Source organism: Choloepus didactylus, chromosome 3 (genome assembly GCF_015220235.1).
Source record: "Choloepus didactylus isolate mChoDid1 chromosome 3, mChoDid1.pri, whole genome shotgun sequence".
Classification (NCBI taxonomy): Eukaryota; Metazoa; Chordata; class Mammalia; order Pilosa; family Megalonychidae; genus Choloepus; species Choloepus didactylus.
The window spans coordinates 130,424,166-130,443,673 of record NC_051309.1 but is presented as its reverse complement, the minus strand read 5'-3'; the positions used below and the strand labels follow the sequence as shown (position 1 = coordinate 130,443,673).

The 19,508-nt window shown below is 35.5% G+C and overlaps 1 protein-coding gene across 1 annotated transcript in view; it reads right to left on the bottom strand.

Annotated features, from left to right (window-relative positions):
• The window catches only part of MYOZ2 (myozenin 2), a 43,427-nt gene extending 24,314 nt beyond the window's left edge, over positions 1-19,113 (bottom strand). Inside the window, exons 1-4 of the mRNA XM_037830560.1 lie at positions 19,070-19,113; positions 14,965-15,197; positions 14,306-14,396; positions 1,500-1,669 (exon numbers count right to left, since the gene is read on the bottom strand). Coding sequence (XP_037686488.1) covers positions 1,500-1,669; positions 14,306-14,381 — 246 coding nt within the window. The 5' untranslated portion in view covers positions 14,382-14,396; positions 14,965-15,197; positions 19,070-19,113. The remainder of the gene's footprint in view (positions 1-1,499; positions 1,670-14,305; positions 14,397-14,964; positions 15,198-19,069) is intronic.
• Between the last annotated feature and the right edge of the window lie 395 nt (positions 19,114-19,508).

Genomic DNA, 19,508 nt, shown 5'->3' with positions numbered 1-19,508 from the left:
GTATATCAGATGTAAATGAAAGTTATGAAAACTGGCATTATTTGTTTCAGATGTCTAGACTTGTAGATGACTTTTCAAAGAATTTCCTTGAGCCACCTTATTTTATATTATTTCATAGACTTTCTTTTCTGTTGTTACTGTTGAAAGAAAATAATTATGTAATCAGATTCCATCAGATGGGGTAGGGAATATTTTAGGCTCTTACTGTATTAGCCACAGACATTTTCTGCTAAGAGGATACAGAGCATAATTATAGGGTAACATAACATTACATTTTATCTGTGACTTCAAGTGAAAAAATTATCCTTCACAAATGTAAATGCTGTAGTTGACCAAGATTTGATGTCTAACTGAATTCATAATTGTAACCAGATTTAAACCAGGAAAGTTGAAGGAAGCTCATTAATGTAAAAAAAAAAAATATTTAATTTAAAATATTATCTCAACTTCTACTGTTAACCAGAATCATAACAACAACAAGGGAAATAAAAATTTCGGGAATGAGTAAACTTTTAGTGTTTGTGGGTGTGAATATTAGTTTCCATAATATGTTTTAGTATTATGGTAAAAGATCTCAGTGAAACCATCTGTTTGCTATGAAGAGAGCTGTCCATTCAAAACAGCTTATTAGTGATAGCAGCTGGTAAGTTTTAAATTCATAAGTAAACCTATAGACTTTTTATAACTATTAGAAAAACCCTCAGTAAATAGAACTTAAAATTTTTTGTATTCTCTACCATTCCTTCAGGTTAAGGACCAATGTGCTATTTGTTTTTGTTCTTCTTGGCTTGTATTGATTTTTAAAGCCATTGTCCCAAAGCTAGCTGCTTTCCTACTGTGAACTTCTTCCTCTAAGAGCTCTTTAAATAACAGTTTAAGTGACTATAATATGAATACAATATGTAAACTATAATATAACTTATTTATGTTTGCTCATTTGTTTGTATATTAGCTTTCATTTGGGGAAAACCTTTGTCCGAAGACTAACGTCCGCATTGGTTATGTAGTGAACGGATTCCAGATGTCTCTACACAACGTGGAATAAATGCTTTGGAAAGAGATAGAATGGTGTCTGTAGTTTCCAGGCAGTTTTCAGTGCCAGGATGTATTCAGCCTATGAAATGCTTATAATTACTTTGTGGAGCTGTGTGTGCTTTGGATGTGTTTCCACCCCAAACATTTATCTATTGGCGATAAGACCATGGAAACATTTTGTACCACCTCTCTCCACTCCCTTTCTCATTTTTTAGCAGAACAAACTAGCTCTTCAGTGCCAAATCTACAAACTTACAATGTCCTATTGAACCAAAAGGATACTCAAATCATACATAATACTTCTTTTGTTTACACACCTAAACTGTTCCTTACATTTAAAAAAAAATTCTGACAGGACCAACTGAAATAAATATATAGAATACTTCTTTGGCAATCTAGTACCACAGACAAATTTAGAAATGCTGCCCATTCATTTAGATACTGCAAGGTCAAGTTATACTTACATTCATTTGTGCTTTAGATTGATACTGGAAATTTTCAAACGTGTATTTGTCAGATCTTCTTTGACGCATCTTAAATAGTCGGGCACCACGGTTACTGAGATGGGATAATTCTTCCAACATGATGTCTCTGGGGATGCTGACCTTTTTGCCCAGGTCTATGCCATCTACATCTGTAAAATCATATTCATGTGAATGAAAACCCCCAAATAGGGTTTTTTTTTTTATGCCTTTCTAAATCCATAAATTATTGCATGCCAAATGCTAGTGTGGAGATTAAGATACAGCCTCTTTTGTCAGACTGCCTTGGTTGGAAGCTTGGACCCATCACTTTCTAACTGTGTGGTCATAGATGTGCTACTTATTTTCGCAAAACCTCAATTTCTTCATTTCTAAAGTGGAGCTAATGGTAATACTCACAGTATAAGGTTGATCTGAGGATTAAATAAAATGCTTCTTATAAAGCACTTAGTATGGTACCTGGCACATAGAAACAATGAATTAAAGTTAGCTGTCATTATTATTAGAATTTAGTCTTTCCATATTTAGTGAATTTCAAATAGTACTGCTTCTTAGTTATAATAAGCTCTATTCCTGGAATGCCTACCTTCCTATCCCATCCCACTCCAATTCCCTGTTGTCTCTGTCAAAATAGTATTCACTGTGGTTTCCTATTCACTGCTGTTTTCTTATTTAGTCTTTGTGTCCCCCTTAAATGCAATAGATGTTCAGGAAATGTGTTATTTTTTATTTCCAGTACTAAAAGGCTTTTCCAGTTAAAAAGAGGAGAAACTTCCCCACTTGCTCCTTTAATATAAATGAGAATCAAGAATATGTTTTTGTGAAACCTTCTGAGTTCTTTTGCAACTGTGGACTGCTAGTAAGTGTACAGGAAGAAAAAATGTGCCATTAGGAAAATAATAATTATTTTGATTGATTAGGACAACATTCTTTGATGATGTAACAAACTGACCATGATAACTAGGCCTTTCTGGGTTCTTAGGGGTAAAACAACAAAATTCCTTGTTAAATTTTCTCCCCATTTTGCTTTGAAAAAATCAGTTTATTTACATGTTTTGATGTGACATGGAGAGGGTCTCCACTAATTGTAAAATCATAGTATTAAGGCTTCTGCTTCTGAAAAGTTAGAGTAGAAACGTTTTTCCCTATTCCTCCACTAAGTACAACTAAAAATTCTGGCCATTATATAGAAAACAAGCATAAGAAGACCCTGAAATGGGGAGAGAAGGCGGCAGACTAGCTAAAGACCTTAGGACCCATGGAACACCATGTGGGTGATTTCTCGGGATTTTCTTTTTGCCTCATATACTCCAGACTTGTTGCTGAAGATGCTGGCAACACAGAAACACCAAATGGATGCAGGTTAAAAAAAAAAAAAAAAGTCCAACAAAAGGCTGCTCTCTCTAGCCAAAGGACAAGGAAAGGGGAAGCCTAGCAAGACAAAAAATAATTTTTGGACAATAGCCATTCTGCTTCAGTCAAGCACCACAGAAACCTTTGGACCCAGCCCCACCCATGTCAGCAAAGGCTGAATGGGCAGCTCAGACTTCCACTTTACAAGGTTGTAATGAGTTGCCCCAAGACTCCCACTGAGGTGGTTTCAGAAAGACCAAGTTGGAAGCCAAGTCTTTCATTCCTGTTAGCTGATAACAAGCTCTCTTCATCCCCTCCCAGCAGTAATGAAAAGCTCCTGATCAGGTTTAAATTGAAGCCAAGTGGGGTACCTGAACTTCTACCTCCACCTAGCAGTAATGAGGTGGCACCACTCCCATCTCAGTTGGGTCAGTGCCAAACAAGTTCAGATTAATAAGATCCAAAGCCTCAGACTATAATATGAAAATGTCCTGATTAAAATAAAAATCACTTATGACATCAACAATAAGGAAAATCTCGAACTGAATGAAAAAAGACAATCAATAGATGCCAAAAACACTGAGATGACAGAGATGTTAAAATTGCCTCACAAGGATTTTAAAGCAGCCATGCTAAAACACTTCAATGAGCAATTACAACTGATTGAAACAAATGAGAAAGTAAAAGATTTTAGCAAAGAAATAGAAAGTCTCAGAAAAGAAATACAATACAGAAAGAAGAACCAAATGGAAATTTTAGAACTGAAAGTACAATAATCAAAACAAAAAGCTCAGTGGATGATGAATGTTCAATTATATGATGATACTGTGAGCCACTGATTGCATACTTTAGGTGGATTATATGGAGTGTGAATATATCTCAATAAAGTTGCATTAGGAAAAAAAGGAAAGAATAGTAAAGCAAAGATAACACAGAATGAGAAAGACACTGATTTCTCCTTCCTTCAAAGTCCATGCTTTGAATTCAACAGATTTCAAAGCAGACTAAATATCTAGAGTCAAAATTATGAATAAACATTAGTATTGGATTAATTCTGAAAAAAAAAAAAGCTCAGTGGAGGGGTAGTGGATGGAAGATTAGTGGATTCTACTCAGCAAATACTGAAAGGTGGGGACAAATGAAAGAAGCAGTGAACTAGGAGACTGGACAATAGAATTTGCCCAATGAAAACAATAGGGAGAAAATAGACTGAAAAAAAATAAAAAGAACAGAGCCTTAGAAGACTTGTGGGACTATAACAAAAGTTAAAATACTTGTGTTATTGAAGTCCCAGAAGGAGAAGAGAAAGAGGGTGGGGTTGAAAAAGTACCCAAAGGAGTAATTTCTGAAAACTCCCCAAGTTTGGAAAAGACATGAACCTACCAGGTCAAGAAGCTAAGCACATCCCAAATAAGATAAACCCACAGAACTCCACAATAAGACATGTCATCATTAGACCTCAGAAAACTAAAGATAAAGAAGATTGTTGAAAAAAGTAAAAGAAGAATGATACTTTACCCATAGGGGAAAAACAATTAGAATGATAGCAGATTTTTCATCAGAAACCATGAAGTTCAGAAAGAAGTGGCTCATTATTTTCATGTGCCAAAACAAAAGATCTGTTAAACAAGAATTTAGGGTGAAGAGAAAATATTCTTCAGGAATATAGGGGAAATGAAGTCATTTCCAGATGAAGGAAAACTGGGAGTATTTGTTGCCAGGAGGCCCACACTAAAAGAATGAGTAAATGAAGCTCTCTAAACAGATATGAGGAAGTAAAAGAAGAAAACTTGGAACATCAGGAAGGGAGAAAGAATATAATAAGCAAATATGGATAAATACAGTAGACTTTCTGTTTCCTTATGTTTGACTGTTGAGGCATAAATTATAACAATGTTTAATGGAGACAATCATATTATAAACAGAGGAGGAATGTAAAGGGAGATAAGGTTTCTCTATTTCACTTGAACTAGAAAATGACAACACCAGTAGACTGTGATAAGTAATGCATTAAATGTAATATTTAGAGCGGCACCTAAAAAAGCTATGCAGATAGGCTCAAAAACATTATAGATAAATGAAATGGAATTCTGAAAAATGTTCAAGTAAGTCACAGTAAGGTAGGAAACAGAAAACAGAGAAACCAAAAACAGAAAGAACAGGAAACAACAAATAAAATGATAAAGTCTTAACACATCAATAATTCTATTAGATGTAAATGGTCTAAACATACCAATTAAAGATAGAGATCATCAGATTGGGTTAAAAAAACATGCTCCAATTATATGCTGCCTGTAAGAAACTCACTTCAAGTATAATGTTATAGGTTGGCTGAAAGTAACAGGATGGAAAAAGATATATCAAGCAATAATAATAAAGGAAAGTGTGAGGGGCTATATTAATATCAGATAAAGTAGATTTTGGAGCAAAGAAAATTACTAAGAGAGAGGGGGGTATGATATAATAATGAAAGGGTCAATCTACCAAAAAGACAAAGCAATCCTAAATGTGTATGCACCAAAAAACAGAGTTTCAGATATGTAAAGCAAAAACTGATAGACTCCAAGATGAATCAGACAAATCAACAATTAAAACTAGAGACTTCAACATTCCTCTCTAAACAAGTAATAGAACAACTATACATAAAATAAGCAAGGAGATAAACAGAAATCAACAACACCATCAACCAACAGGATCTAATTGACATTAATAGAATACTCCACCCAACAACAGCAGAATACGCAGTATTTTCAAGCACCCATGGAACATAAACCAAGATAGACCATATCCTGGGCCATGAAACAAGCCTCAACAAATTTAAAAGAACTGAAATCATACAAAGTATGACCTCTGACCTCAGTGGAATCAAACTAGAAGTCAGTAACAGTAAGATAACAGGAAAATCTCTATATTCTTGGAAACTAAACAACCTACTTCTAAATAATTTGTGGACCAAAGAGGAAGTCTCAAAAGAAATAAAAAATTCATTGAGCTGAATGAAACTGAAAATACAGCAAAACAAAATAAGCAATGCTAAAATGGATAATTAGAGCACTAAACACATACATTAGAAATAAAGGAACATTCTTAAATCAATAATCTAAGCTTCTACCTCAAAAGCCCAGAAAAAGAAGAGCAAAATAAACCCAAAGCAAGCAGGAGGAATGCAATAATAAAGATAAGAGCAGAAATTGAAAACAGTTAAGACAATAGAGAAAAATCAAAGAGCTGGTTCTTTGGAAAGATGAAAAAAATTCACAAACCTCTAGCACGAATGACAAATTACCAATATCAATAGGAATGAATCAGAGAATATCTCTACAGACATTATAGACATAAAATAGATAATAAGAAAATACCATGACCCATCCTACACATATAAATTTGCAACCTAGACAAAATGGATCAATCCCTCAACAAACACAAAGTGCTACAGCTTACCCAAAATGAAGTAGATAATTCAAATAAGCATATACCTATTATGTAATTGAATTTGTAATTTAAAAACTGCCAAAAAAGATATCTTAGGTCAAATAGCTTTTGTGGAGAATTCTACCAAATGTTTTAAGAAGAATTAACACCAATTCTACAAATTTCTTCCCAAAAATGGAAGAGGGAACACTTCCCAATTGATTTTGTGAACTAGTATTATCCTGACACAAAAACCAGACAAAAACAAACAAACAAACAAAAAAAAAACACTACATACCAGTATCCTTCACAAATATAGATGCAAAAATCCTTAACAAAATATTAGCAAATAGAATTCAGCAATTTATAAAAAGAATTACACACATGAGCAACTGGGGTTTATTCCAGGGATGCAGGGCTGGTTCAGTATTAAAAAATCAATCAATGTAATCCACCACAATAACAGGCTGAAAAAGGAAAACCACATGATTACATCTTTGGGATATAGGGCTTCCTGGTATGCCAAAAAAGATTCCTTGCTTCACAATGTCCAGAGGTGGAAGAAATGCTAGCCAATGGAAGAGAAATAGAAGGAATAGAATACAGTAGATAAAGGTTCTTTTAACAAGTTTCCTGGGAAGTACTTGCCAGCAAAGCTGAATTCTACAGGGAATATTCACCCTTGCTATTGTGCAAATGTTTGAAGTCTCAGTCACTGTGTGTTTGGAACATGGAAGGAGGAGCTTGATTATGTTTCAGTGTGTTTTTGAATATCTCTCAATATGCTAGAGTATGACAGGGGTGGGCCATTTCACCTTTTTGATTCTGGAATCAAAATAGCAAGTGCCCATTAGATTGTAAAGGACAGCAGAGATTCAAATCACAGTATTGGTTATAACAATTTGGCATAAAAAGGGGAGTCTCCTTTTTAAAATGTACCTTAAAAGGATTCAGTTAGCCATGCAAAAAGAAAGAAAGAAAGAAAGAAAGGATACTAACACAGAAAATTGAAGTCCATAAAACTTTCTCCATCAAACATTTCTATAATTACATTACATGTAATGTTTTTAAACAAATGGAAAACCTTTCTAATGGGTCATTTTCAGGAAATAAAAATATTCCCGAAACAGGCAGCCCCTAGAATAATGCAGAAATAATAGTCTTCATAGTAATGGAAATCTTTCTCCTTATAATTAAGGCTACTAAGACTTTCACTAAAGAAACAAAAACAGGAAGGCAACTTTTCTTCTCCTCCTCCTCCTCTTGTTTTTCTTCTTTCTATTACCAATTTGAGCAATTTGAGTCATTATAAGCATTTAAATGAGAATAGAAGGGCTAGAAACAGAAATCACATATTAATTTTATTTGTTCTAAATGCCAAGCTATGGCATAAGTTTAATTTTTGGGCCCCAAGACAAAAATTTGAGGAAATGTCTTTTATATTCCTTCCCTCTTCCTAATGACCCCCAATATCAGATGACTCCACCAATATTTCTGAAATAACCACACAACCTAAGTGAATTCAGTTGCCCTGACCCCTGAGATCTATGACAATCTTCTAGGATGTTATTTAACAGGAATTATTCACCTTTGTGATTGGTTCAGGAACAGGTGTGTGACACGGCGTAGTCCACTGAGAGTGAATTATCAGGATTTTTCTCTGGGAATGTGCCAGAGATTTCTTTTCTGCTGGATGTAAATGTAGATGTATATTGCCCGGGGCACTGTTGGCAGGTTCTTAGGAGAATGATAGAGCAAAGCTTGGGATGAAGCTTACACCATGGACATGATAGTAGAGACAGAAAGAATCAAGGTCCTTGGTAGCAAATTTGAACTGCTAGGTGAACCCTTAGCAGAGCACCTCTAAACTTTTCAGTTATGTGAGCCAATAAATTCCCTTATTGTTTAAACTAGTTGGTTTCTGGTTTTCTGTTATTTTCAACTGGAAGCATCCTAACTGATATAGTTACTCTCCCCAGAACTTCTTTTCATTGACATAGGTCAAAAAAGTATATTGAGATGGGAGTCACAGGAAAGGCTGAAGAAGCCCGGTAGCGGGGGCCTCTAAGAGGAAAGGGAAAAGACAAGAGGGACATAAAAAGATGGATATACCCCTGACTATGGACTCTTTTGGGTTCATAGGAAACCTTTACTCCTCTTTAGAAAAGCACTACAACCATTGCTCTGGCTACTATAAGGAATAGACATACAACAAGAGCAATGGAGAACCTACCTGCCCTCAATGGTAGGGCTTCCAAAGAAATGAGCAGCTGGCACAATCCATTGTTACTAGTAAATTTATACCACCAGAGAGGAAAAATATGAGGCAAAAAGAAAAAGGAGGAGAAGGCACACAAAATGACTAACTCTCAACTTCTTTTATTATTCTCTGGACTCTATTCTATGTCTGTTAAGCCTAAATTTTCTCCCCACTCCTTCCTGGTTAAAGGACAGTGAGTTAATTGAATATGAGTAACAGAAGGTAAAATGGTCTCTGGGCCAGAAGCACTGGATCATAAATTCAGTGGTGTGCTAAAGTCGGCTTGCAAGAACTGATTGATAAATTTTCAGGAATTCTGTGAGCTGATAGTTAAACACAGTCAACATAACCATTATTAAAATTAAATAATATAAACTTAATAATTAAATAAGTTATATTTAAAAACAAAGCAATGAATACTCAAAATTGATCACTTTTTAATTATTTTATGACTATTATCTATGCTCTTGAGGTTATCTGTATCCATTATATCTATATGGTAGAAACACAATATAATGGTGCACATCTCTCCCCAATTTTGCATTCAGTGACTCCATTCTGCTAGCTTGAAGGTGATTGTGGTGGGAGTATTTACGGAAATCAGCAAACTCTGTAAATTAAAACGTTTTTCCTCCTGGATAGCTGGTTGTTAAATATTTATTGGCGCATCACTAGACAAATCTAAACTGCTTTCATCAGTGCCAGGTATATTAAGTCAACATACATTTAAAAAATAACCAACCAACCAAAGACATAAATTTGACATAAACATAAATTCTCCAAAGTCTCCTTCTCTTTCTTTCCGATAATTAAATCTGTGATGTAACTGGAGCTGGAGTTCCAAGACCATTTGTAAGTTGGGGAATTTCATGCATGAACCCTCTCATTCCTTAAACTTTCAGAGTGAAGAACGCTGCCAACTGAGCACACAGAATCCAAGTTCAGCTGTTCCCTGCCCTTTATAACAAACCCCTGCATAGGGTCTTAACAGTGTATTTACTCTTAATGCATGATAATTGATATGTCTTATTCAGGATACATACCCTTGCCCTCATGACTTAGAAGGTTGTCTTTGTGGCATTAGATCATCTATTGAAAATAATATTGCTGGGCATACTTTCCTGTTGATGTCATTTATGGGTGATCCAGAACTTTTAATTTATTCATTTAAAGAATTCATAGGAATTAATCTATTAAATTTTACTATTTCAAGGAAATCAGTGATTGTTTTGAAAAAGTTAAATATCTAATTGTAAATAATATAGACATGAACTTTAGGGTCTTGATCAAAATTAAGTTAATTTCCATCAAAAACCATTTACTAGAAATATTAAATAATTGATACCAGTATTCCTTCTCAGTAGTTTTCTTGAATGTATAATATTTTTATTTTTAAATTCAGATGTAAAATCTTACATTAAAAAGTGCAAATATTAAAAGTTTTGAGTATGTTTTCCTTCCACCTTTCATTCCATGGAGACACATTATTACGATTTCTAGAAACCTGATGGAAATTTGCATTTTCTTTGGAGAATATCAGGGCATTCTACTCATAAAGATACCCATATATTAAAACAAGTAATTTCAGGGTTAAAATGATGGCCCCAGGGGAATTTATAAGAGTTTCAATGCAATCAAAGAAAGAGAAAATAAAGTTATTTAAAAGGTAGCCCCCAAAATAAATATTAATGCAGGTAATTCAAGTCCCCCCTCCTCCTCCATTAATTTTATTTAATATTTGTAAACAATTTTGTGAGAGGGAGTTATGACGAATCCCTTTTACACTTGGTAAATCCTGCTTAATAAATTTAGATATATGGGGGGCCACACACCCCCACAATTATAATTCCAATTATTCCAGCATACCTATCTGGCCTGGCCTTATTTCCTCTATTTACTCTTTTCCTCTGCTTTTTCTTGACACAATGAGAATGCTAATGTGAAAATTTAAATAAAACAAAAGTAACCAAACCAAAACAAACAAAACAAAAAACCTGTGCACTTAACATTAGGTTATATTCTTTTCCTCTGCCAAACTTTGGCCTTTCTGGAGTCCTCATTTTGAGGTTGATGATTTGATCAACTACAGATTAAGATATGCTTGGACAAGGAAAGTAAAGGGGTCTTTACAGACTCTTTCATCTGAATTCTACAGAGTAAAATTCATACTCTGTACTTTTCCTGTACTTTTCAAAGCACCCTTAAATTTATGTCAATATTATCATTTTCTTTGTTACTGGTGGGGAAACTCAAACACACAGATGTTTGACTTCAGCATATAGCACAGTAAATTAGAAACATGGAATTTTAGAGTTGGACGTAGCTAATCCAGCCTTCCCCAGTTTCAGACGAGGAATCTGACGTCTATTCTGGAAACCGAGCCTCCTGGTTCTGTATCACAACAGCTCTCCACTTAGAGCCTGGGCTTCCTGTTTTCAGACCACAAAGCTGAACTTTCTTCCTGAAATCACAAAAACAATCCGCCCAGTTTCTTCAGAGTGCTGGGGAGAGCTGCTCGCCAGTCATGGGGAGAAAAAACAAACAAAAATATTTAAAAAACAAAAACTCGGTGTTTTTTTGGTGGGGGGGAAACTTTTGGGTAACTAAAGCAGCCTCATGAGGCACTGTGATTTTCCCTGTTTTTTAGCTTTTGTACTAAACTATCAGTGATACCTGTTCTTGTGGTCAGGGGACAGCATTCTTCCAGTTCTTCTTAAGGTTATTTTAATTCCAATACCTTTCCCCTACCATTTCTGGACAGATGCCAATTGCTCTAGAATGCCTCCTTATTCCATTCTTATTCCCCCTTCTCTTTCTCTATCAACTTATTACTTCCTATCTTTTTAGTCTTCCCTATTTCTCTCTCTCTCCTTCTAGTTTTCAAGCTTCAAATGAGTTATTGAGAAACAGAGGAGCATGATTAGGACTGGAGGACATGTGCAGGCTTGGGGTAAACTGAGCAAGTCTGGTGGCAGGTGACTATTATAGAGCAGCTTCTTGCCCCCATACCTAATTCATGAGCAGATAATGGCAAAATATTTTGTGTTTTTGTCTTTTAGAATATCATTTGTTAAATGGCAATGATGGCTCCACCACCTCTGTATAAAGCACACAGTTTTTGTATCACAATTGCAATACATGACAGCTACTGCTGTGACCTCTGTTACTGATAATATGATGATGGTGATGATAATATGATGATGAAGATGGTCGATATGAGCCTATACAGCCTTAGTACAAGGAAATGCCTTTTATTATTTTGTTGGGAGTGTGGCATATTTGTTTCTGGTACATAATTTGACACCAAGTCATAATGGAGCCATAATGAATAACAATTTGGGCTATAGTTAGCAGCAGCTAGGCTTTTTACTCCTTCCATCCAATTAGCACTGTAGCCTGTATGGATAGGATTTCTCAGTAATTATTTCAGGTTATTCTCCTTCAGATGGAATGAGTGCTCTTATACAAAACTATCCCTTTTTGGTTCTTCCGTTTTCCTACAAGTTGTCTCAAAGGTTCACCAGCCGATTGTGGTCTCTCTCCACTACAAGAACTGAAATTAATTTCCGTCTTAAGCTTAGAAGGCAGTTTCTTTAGCCAACTCATTGTCACATTTCATTCTCTTCTAGGCTAAACATTTTTGAAAAGTGGTGTTAATTAAGATAATAATACTTACAATAAAGAACAAATGAGTTATCATACTGAAAAAATCTTGATGCATAAAGGGAGTGGGAGGTGAGAAAAGATGTTTGAAAATGTCCTTCTAACTTCATTTTTATGAAGGACAATTCAGTCCAAAATTCACTTATTTAGACTTATGAATAAGGTCAAAACAGTTGCAGGCTTTATCCTAAATTATCCAGATTTTTACTGTTATGACGTGTTTAAGAGTTTGGAGGATTATTTCCAAAGAGGTTTCTCTGAAATTGATGTCTCATTTCTGCATTCTTGGAAACAACAATTCTCCCCCTAGCTTCAGATCTCTAAATACTATGCCTTAGACACTTCCATATATGATGTTAGAAGAAATAAGTGAGGAAAATGAAATGTTTAAGTTGTTTAATAAAGTGTTAGAGCTATTTTATCTCGGAGGATAAAGAAAGAGTGTGATTATCCCTGCGTTATCTGGAATAGTTGACATCCACATGAAAGCAGAGCATGTGACTCCACTTAAGGTGGCTGGAAGTCTTCCAGTGACTTGGGAGGGACGACGGGCCCCAGACTTTACATGGCCAGACTTTACTGGTGGTGAGAGAGTAGATTTTATTTTTTTAGGCATTTCATAGTTTTTCTTCATATTTGATTTCAAAAATTATGATTAAAAAAGAAAAAAAAAACAGGAGAAAGATATTCTTACCATTATAGATCTATGTCAGGGCCAAAACAGAGTAGAATCCAACACAGGATTTAGATTGAGAATTAAATGTATTAATTGATTTTGATTATGATGCTTATTCTAGCAATTAGATAACTTATCTAAAGTCCAGTCTTAAGGTAAATAATTTGGTCTGAAATCCAACTGATTTATCTGATTTTTGCCTTACTAATCAGGAAAACTATAAAAACAATTTTTATGTAAACTACCTGAAACAGGAAATACAAACAAACAAAAAAAAGCAAAACAAATTTAGGGAAACATGAATTTTTGGGATTTTGGATTGGTATTAATTCAGTTCTGGGATCTGGTTCAGAATTATTCTCATTTTATTTCAAGCTACTTTGACATCATAGTAAAACATAGGAATCAAGTTGAACCCAGGATGGTAAATTTATATTCCAGAAAACAGAACACAAAACTTAACAACCTTTAGATGTGACTATACTGTATGTCTGTGTGTGTGTGTGTGTGTGTGTGTGTGTGTGTGTTGCGTGGGGAGGGAGGAGGTGTGGGGCATGTGTAGGGGGAAGGCGGGATTGGATCTAAACCCAACTTTGATTTGTTCCATTCATTTTGCTTTATGAAAGGTGAAATACAAAAAATGATATACTTGGCCTGGTCCCTGCTGTCCCCACAGATCTCATGCTTCTAGGTCCCAGTCTTGTTAAGGTGAAAGGTTAAATACCTTGCCAATGAGGGGAAATAAGGAGGCAACTAAAAATCCCCATAAATACATCTGGAATGGCTCAAATCAGCCCTTAAAAGGATCTGGTCTGGATATTACATTTAACTTTTAAAGTTGATAGCTCTTTGCTTATGAACAGAGTTCATTTCCTTCATAACAATCAAAATGCAACATATAAAACTTTACTCTCTAGAATTTAGTAGAATTTAAGGAAAAGGGTTATCAATTTAATCTAATAATAAGTAATGGATGGGAATTCCAACTTAATTCTAAATGTGAAGGAAGAATAGAACAAATTAAGAAGGAAGAGTAGAACATATTTTGAATGATTTATGTAATATAAAGTAAAATAAATTGAGATGGACCATATGAGATAGACAATGAAGCCCTGTCCAAATATATATATATATAGAATTGAGAGTAATATTAATTTATAATGTGAAAGGCAAACCAAGCAGAATGTACATCAGCTGTCAGATTGCTTCATTCCTTTAGAGCAGTTGTTCAACTGAAAATAGCTTTCAAATGAGAAAGGATGACTACAAAAGGATTAGTTACCATAGGCTTTTTTACACCCTCTAGAGCTCCCAGCTTTGTTAGAATAGCAAGAGTTTAAAGGAGGTAAACTATAGAATATTAAATAATGTTAGGTAGGAGCTGAGCTATGTTAATGCTACTAAGGATTTTTATTGCACTGATACCATTTCCATGGATTTCCTTCATGATGGCTGATGCTTGATGTTTCCTCTGCTTCACCATGGTATTATGTGATAGCATGTTTTTTTTTGTTCCCTGTTAAAAATAAAGGGACATTATTGAGGCAATGTGAGGAACTCATTTGGAGTATTTTCTAATCATCCTTTTGAGACAGAGCATCTTTGTTCTTTATTAAGAATTTATTGTTGCTTTCTACTGAAAGACTTTCATATGCACTCCTTGTCTGGTGACAGAGATTGTTATTCACTGACAGGCAATGTCACAGTGAACAGAGGGTGATAGCTGCAGTTTCAGACCCAGTCTTATCTGTACATTAGCACAATGGTCATCAGGCAGTGAGAAGCAATGAAAGAGCTGGCCTCCTTTCCCCTCCCTCTCTCTTTTCCACAGTTTATTTAATGTGTCATTGTTTCCTAGTTCTTACTGGCCTTAATTTGTAACAGCATCACAGTACATCAATTCCAGCAAACTGTAAGAATGAAGAAAAGATACCAGCTTAAACCAGAACACTTTGGTGGTGGCATTATAATATTGGCATCAATAGCTGTCCTTTAAAGAAAAAGAATGCCCATTATCTGAGTCACAACTCTGCACTTCATTGGACAACTGACTAATAAAACATTTTAGGAAACAATATACTCACCTTGCTGTTTGACTGTACTTTTCAGCAGGGAAGAATCCCAATTTGTGTAGGAAAGACTCTGGAGATGGTCTACGGATGGCACTTGGGCCCGATGGTTTTTATCCTTGAGCCTGGGGCGACATGGTCCCTAGCTCTGACTCAAACTGGGGAAAGAGCCTTTCTGAAGAGACTGGCATCCAGCTGACATCAACTGACTATATATAGCACCAAATACTTCAGCTACTCATATCTTCCTGGCAAAAGAGAGGAATAGAGAAAGATCAGCGTCTCTCCATTGTGTTTTTAGTTTGTGAGATGGTTGAATGAAATCTTCATTCATTGGGCATACAGCAAGTTTTTACTGTGCACCTTTTGTTTGAGGAGATAGTAGCTAAAAGTGATTTTAAAAATGTATTTCAATAAAACTGAATTAAAAAAAAAAAAAATGTAGGTGTCGCTTCCATGAACCAGAACAAATGTATGACAATACAATTAGACGTTAATAATAGAGGGGCATATAGGGAAGAACTATATACCTATTACAAACTATATACTACAGTTAGTAGTATTTCAACATTTTTTCATAAACAGTAACAAACATACTATATCAATACTAGGAGTCAACAATTGAGGGGGGTTGGTTAGGGATGGGGAGGATTAGAGTTTCCTTTTCTTTTTTTCTTTTTTCATCTTTCACTTTATTTCTTGTCTGGAGTAATGAAAAGTTTCTAAAAATTGAACAAAAATTAAGTGTGATGGATGCACAGCTGTATGAGGGTACCCAGGGGCAAGTGATTGTACACTTTGGATCTCTGGATAATTGTATGTTATCTGAACAATCTCAATAAAAATGAAAAAAAAAAATCTGTAGAATATGGGCCCCAGAAATGGAAATACAATTTTTCAACTCTTAAAAAAAAAAAAAAAAAATGTAGCTGTCATGCTCTTTGCAATTGAATTGAGGAGCAAGAGATATACGTGAATTAGTACAGAATAGTGGGTTGTTAATCATGAAAATGATCAGTACAGACAGTAGTTTCTATGGTATTTCAAGAAGAAAGAAAGCAAAGTGGAGTTTATCCACTCCCTTAACCAGGAGTGAGAAGTTGTGTTTTGCTCAGAAAAATGGGTAGTATTTTAACAGTAAAAAGGGAGCATTTTGAAATGGGACATTAAAGGTTAAGTCATGAACCTCTCTAAATAAAAGCTTAGACTCATAAATAGATTCCACTTCTTGAAGAGTTCCTGTACAGACCAATCTCTGCAGAGATGACCAGTCTCTTCAAGGTCTGAAGTCAAGGATTCCTGAACTGGGGGAATGAAAGGATAAGAGGTTTGAAAGGTAGGCCATGTTGGCCTCCTTACCAATCTGTGCACAAAGAAATGTGTTCCCATCTCTGAGCTTTTGATTTTACTATTTCCCACATTCTGGGACATGCTTCCCACTACCCACATGGCTCACTCCCTCATACATTGTAGACTCCACTCAAGTACCAATTTCTCATAAATTCCTACCTGACTAGCCTGTCTAAAATATGACACTGTGCCACTCTCTGTTCCCTTACTCTGCTTCATTAAAAAAAAAAAAAAAAATCTTTGTTTTAGCTAAAATTAAGGTCAACTACAACTCAACAATAAAAAACAAACAACCCAACTTAAAAAATGGAAAGGAATTTGAATAAACATTTCTTCAAAGAAGATATACAATTGACCAATGAGCACATGAAAGACACTCAACATCATCATTAAGGAAACCAAAACCACAATGAGATATGACTTCACACCCAATAGGATGGCTATTCTTTTAAAAAATGTAAAATAAGTGTTGGTAAGGATGTGGAGAATTTGGAACCATGTGCATTGCCACATGGATGAACCTAATAAACATGCTAGAGAAATAAGCCAGACACACAAAAATATTGTATGAACACACTTATATGAAATATCTAGAACAAGCAAATTCATAGATAAAGAGTAGATTAGAGGTTATCAGGGCCTGTGGGGAGGAGGGACTGGGAACTTATTGGTTAATGTGTACAGAGTTCATGTCTGGGGTAATGAAAAAGTTTTGGTAATGGATGGTAGCAATGATACCACAACATTGCAAATGTTTAATAAATTGCAAATAAAAGTTTAATAAATGTTAATTATTCCTTTTACTATTATTTTTCCTGAAATATGAAACAATTTTGAAACTCAGTACAATCAACTGCATTATTCAATAAAGAATAAAAATATATTTGGAAAGCCCCAGTTTTCCTATTTGATCATCTTCTTCATGTTATATACAGTTCTAAGGGATGAAATGGTGTCCTCAGTAGACAATAAATGTTATGTTAATTTTGGCTTCCAAAATGAAAGGAGAAATAAAAAATAATTTAATTTTTAAATAATGTATCTTGCTTTATTTATTTTTCAAATATCTTATACTTTAAAATTACTTTGATATATATCCCCATCCATTCATTTGTCTATCTATCATCTATCTATCTATCTATCTATCTATCTATCTATCTATCTATCATCTATCTATCTATCTATACATATCCCTGCTAATTTTTTGGTTTCTGAGTTATAATTTGTTCTCAAAAAGAAGAAAAAACAAATCACCAATATTATAGTTTTAAGACCGCGCATGCTATCCATGTACTTCATGGCATAAATGTTGACTTTAAACAGAACTTTAATGGTTTCTAGAAAGGATTTTCAGATGGTCTATTGTGAAAGTCAACACATTTTAATTTTAAACTGAGTCACAGTTAATGTATTTCATTTCATCTGCAAGAGATCTGGCCACAGACAAAATTAAAACCTTTCCTGAATTTATCATATTGTAATCTCTCTTTGACCCCAACTCGTACCTTCCCATCCCTATAACTGCTTGCTCCCCCACAACATATTCTAGAAAAGGGTCTTTTTAACACCTAGGTCCTCAGTTTCTGCTCTTGCCCTCCTCATCATCCCTGTCCTAAGTTTTTTCCTTAGCCCCTGTTTAAACAGAGTAGTACCTTATTTTTCCTTCAAGACCCTCAGTATTTTAAACTAAGTGGTGCTAAAGAAAAAAGTTCTTGTTGGCAAGATAATGGGATCCTAAAGGCAGAACTTTGTGCCTTGGGAGGCTAGTGAAGAAGTTGTTTTTGGCAGAGCTTTTCAACACCCCTGTAACCAAACTATTCCTACTGTTGGAGCTAACCACAGTTGTATTTCCAACTCCTTCACCATTTGCTAAAAGAGAAAAAGAAGATCAAATAAGGTGAATTTTACTGCCACATTACTGCCCAACAAAAATCCACACCATGAGGACCCATGAAAGGCAACCTTATTAAGCCAGTGGTAAACATGAGCACTTGAGCCAAGTGGTACACAAGGTCTACACTGATCTTCCTTTAACTGGGCATTTGCTTTTTAATTCTGTGTTTCTCCTTGTCTCATTTACAGTCTATATTAGGGGGTTGTGGGCAGTTAGAGATTAGGGCAGGATCCGGGGAGGCCCAGGATGTGGGAATTGACTGTCTGTGAGGTGGGCAGACACAAAACTGTTATTCAAGCTTGGTTCTGGATTGGTGCACACATAACCCAAACAGGGCAGCTGCCAGCCTAGTGCTGAGTAGCAAATCTGAGAGGGCAATCAGTTCTTTACCTTCAGGGCCTCTGAAACGGTGCTAACTCTGGGAGGAAAGAATCTGTATGAAAGGATGACAAATGAAGTATAAACTCACAGCTGATGAAGCTATTGGTGGAAGCATGAGCTCTGCTTCATGCATAGAGCCTTATGCTTTCTCCTTGAGGGCTAATTGGCTTGCTGTATCATCCAAGATTTCTATTATCCCTTATTGAGCAAGGTCCAGCCTACAATTGACCTCCTTAGGAGGCAGTAACAAGGGCAGAATAGTTATAAGCAGCGGTGTAGTGATCATCCTACCAGCCAAGGCAGGACAGAACAAAACAGAATAGATGAGTTTGCAACTGGCCTCATTACAGTAAAGGCCTAAGGGCAACATGACAGTGGTAAGAGGAACAAATACAGACACCTTTTAGTTAATGCTTACAAGGCACCACCAGTCCTCATTTTGCAGATGAGAAAACAGGTTCTGAAAGACTAAGTAAAACCCCCAGAGCATCATACCTGTGAGATACAGAGGTGGAATTAAAAATTGGCTCTGTCTGATCCAGAGGCTTGTGTATTTTCACAATGTTGTGCAGAAATCTCTGTCTTCCCAATCTTCTCTGAATGTCTCTGTACTGATACCTACATAGCAAAAATAGAGAGGCAGAGTTGAGAATTGTGCTGCTTATTGATTTCCTTTGCAATTTAGCATCCCACCACTAGGTTTATTTTGGCCAAGGTGTTTTTTACTTGTAACATTTGTGGCTCTTTTCCAACTCATGTTTTTCTGGTTTGTAGACTTTTAGAGTTCCTCATTGTGTCTATTCTCAGGATGCTTTCCTTTCCTTCAGCTGTGCAAATACTGAAGTTATTAAAATGCTGAACATAAACAAATGGAAGTATGTGTCATTTGCTGTGCAGACCGTTCCTTCCTTTCCTGGCCCAAGTGCCATACCAT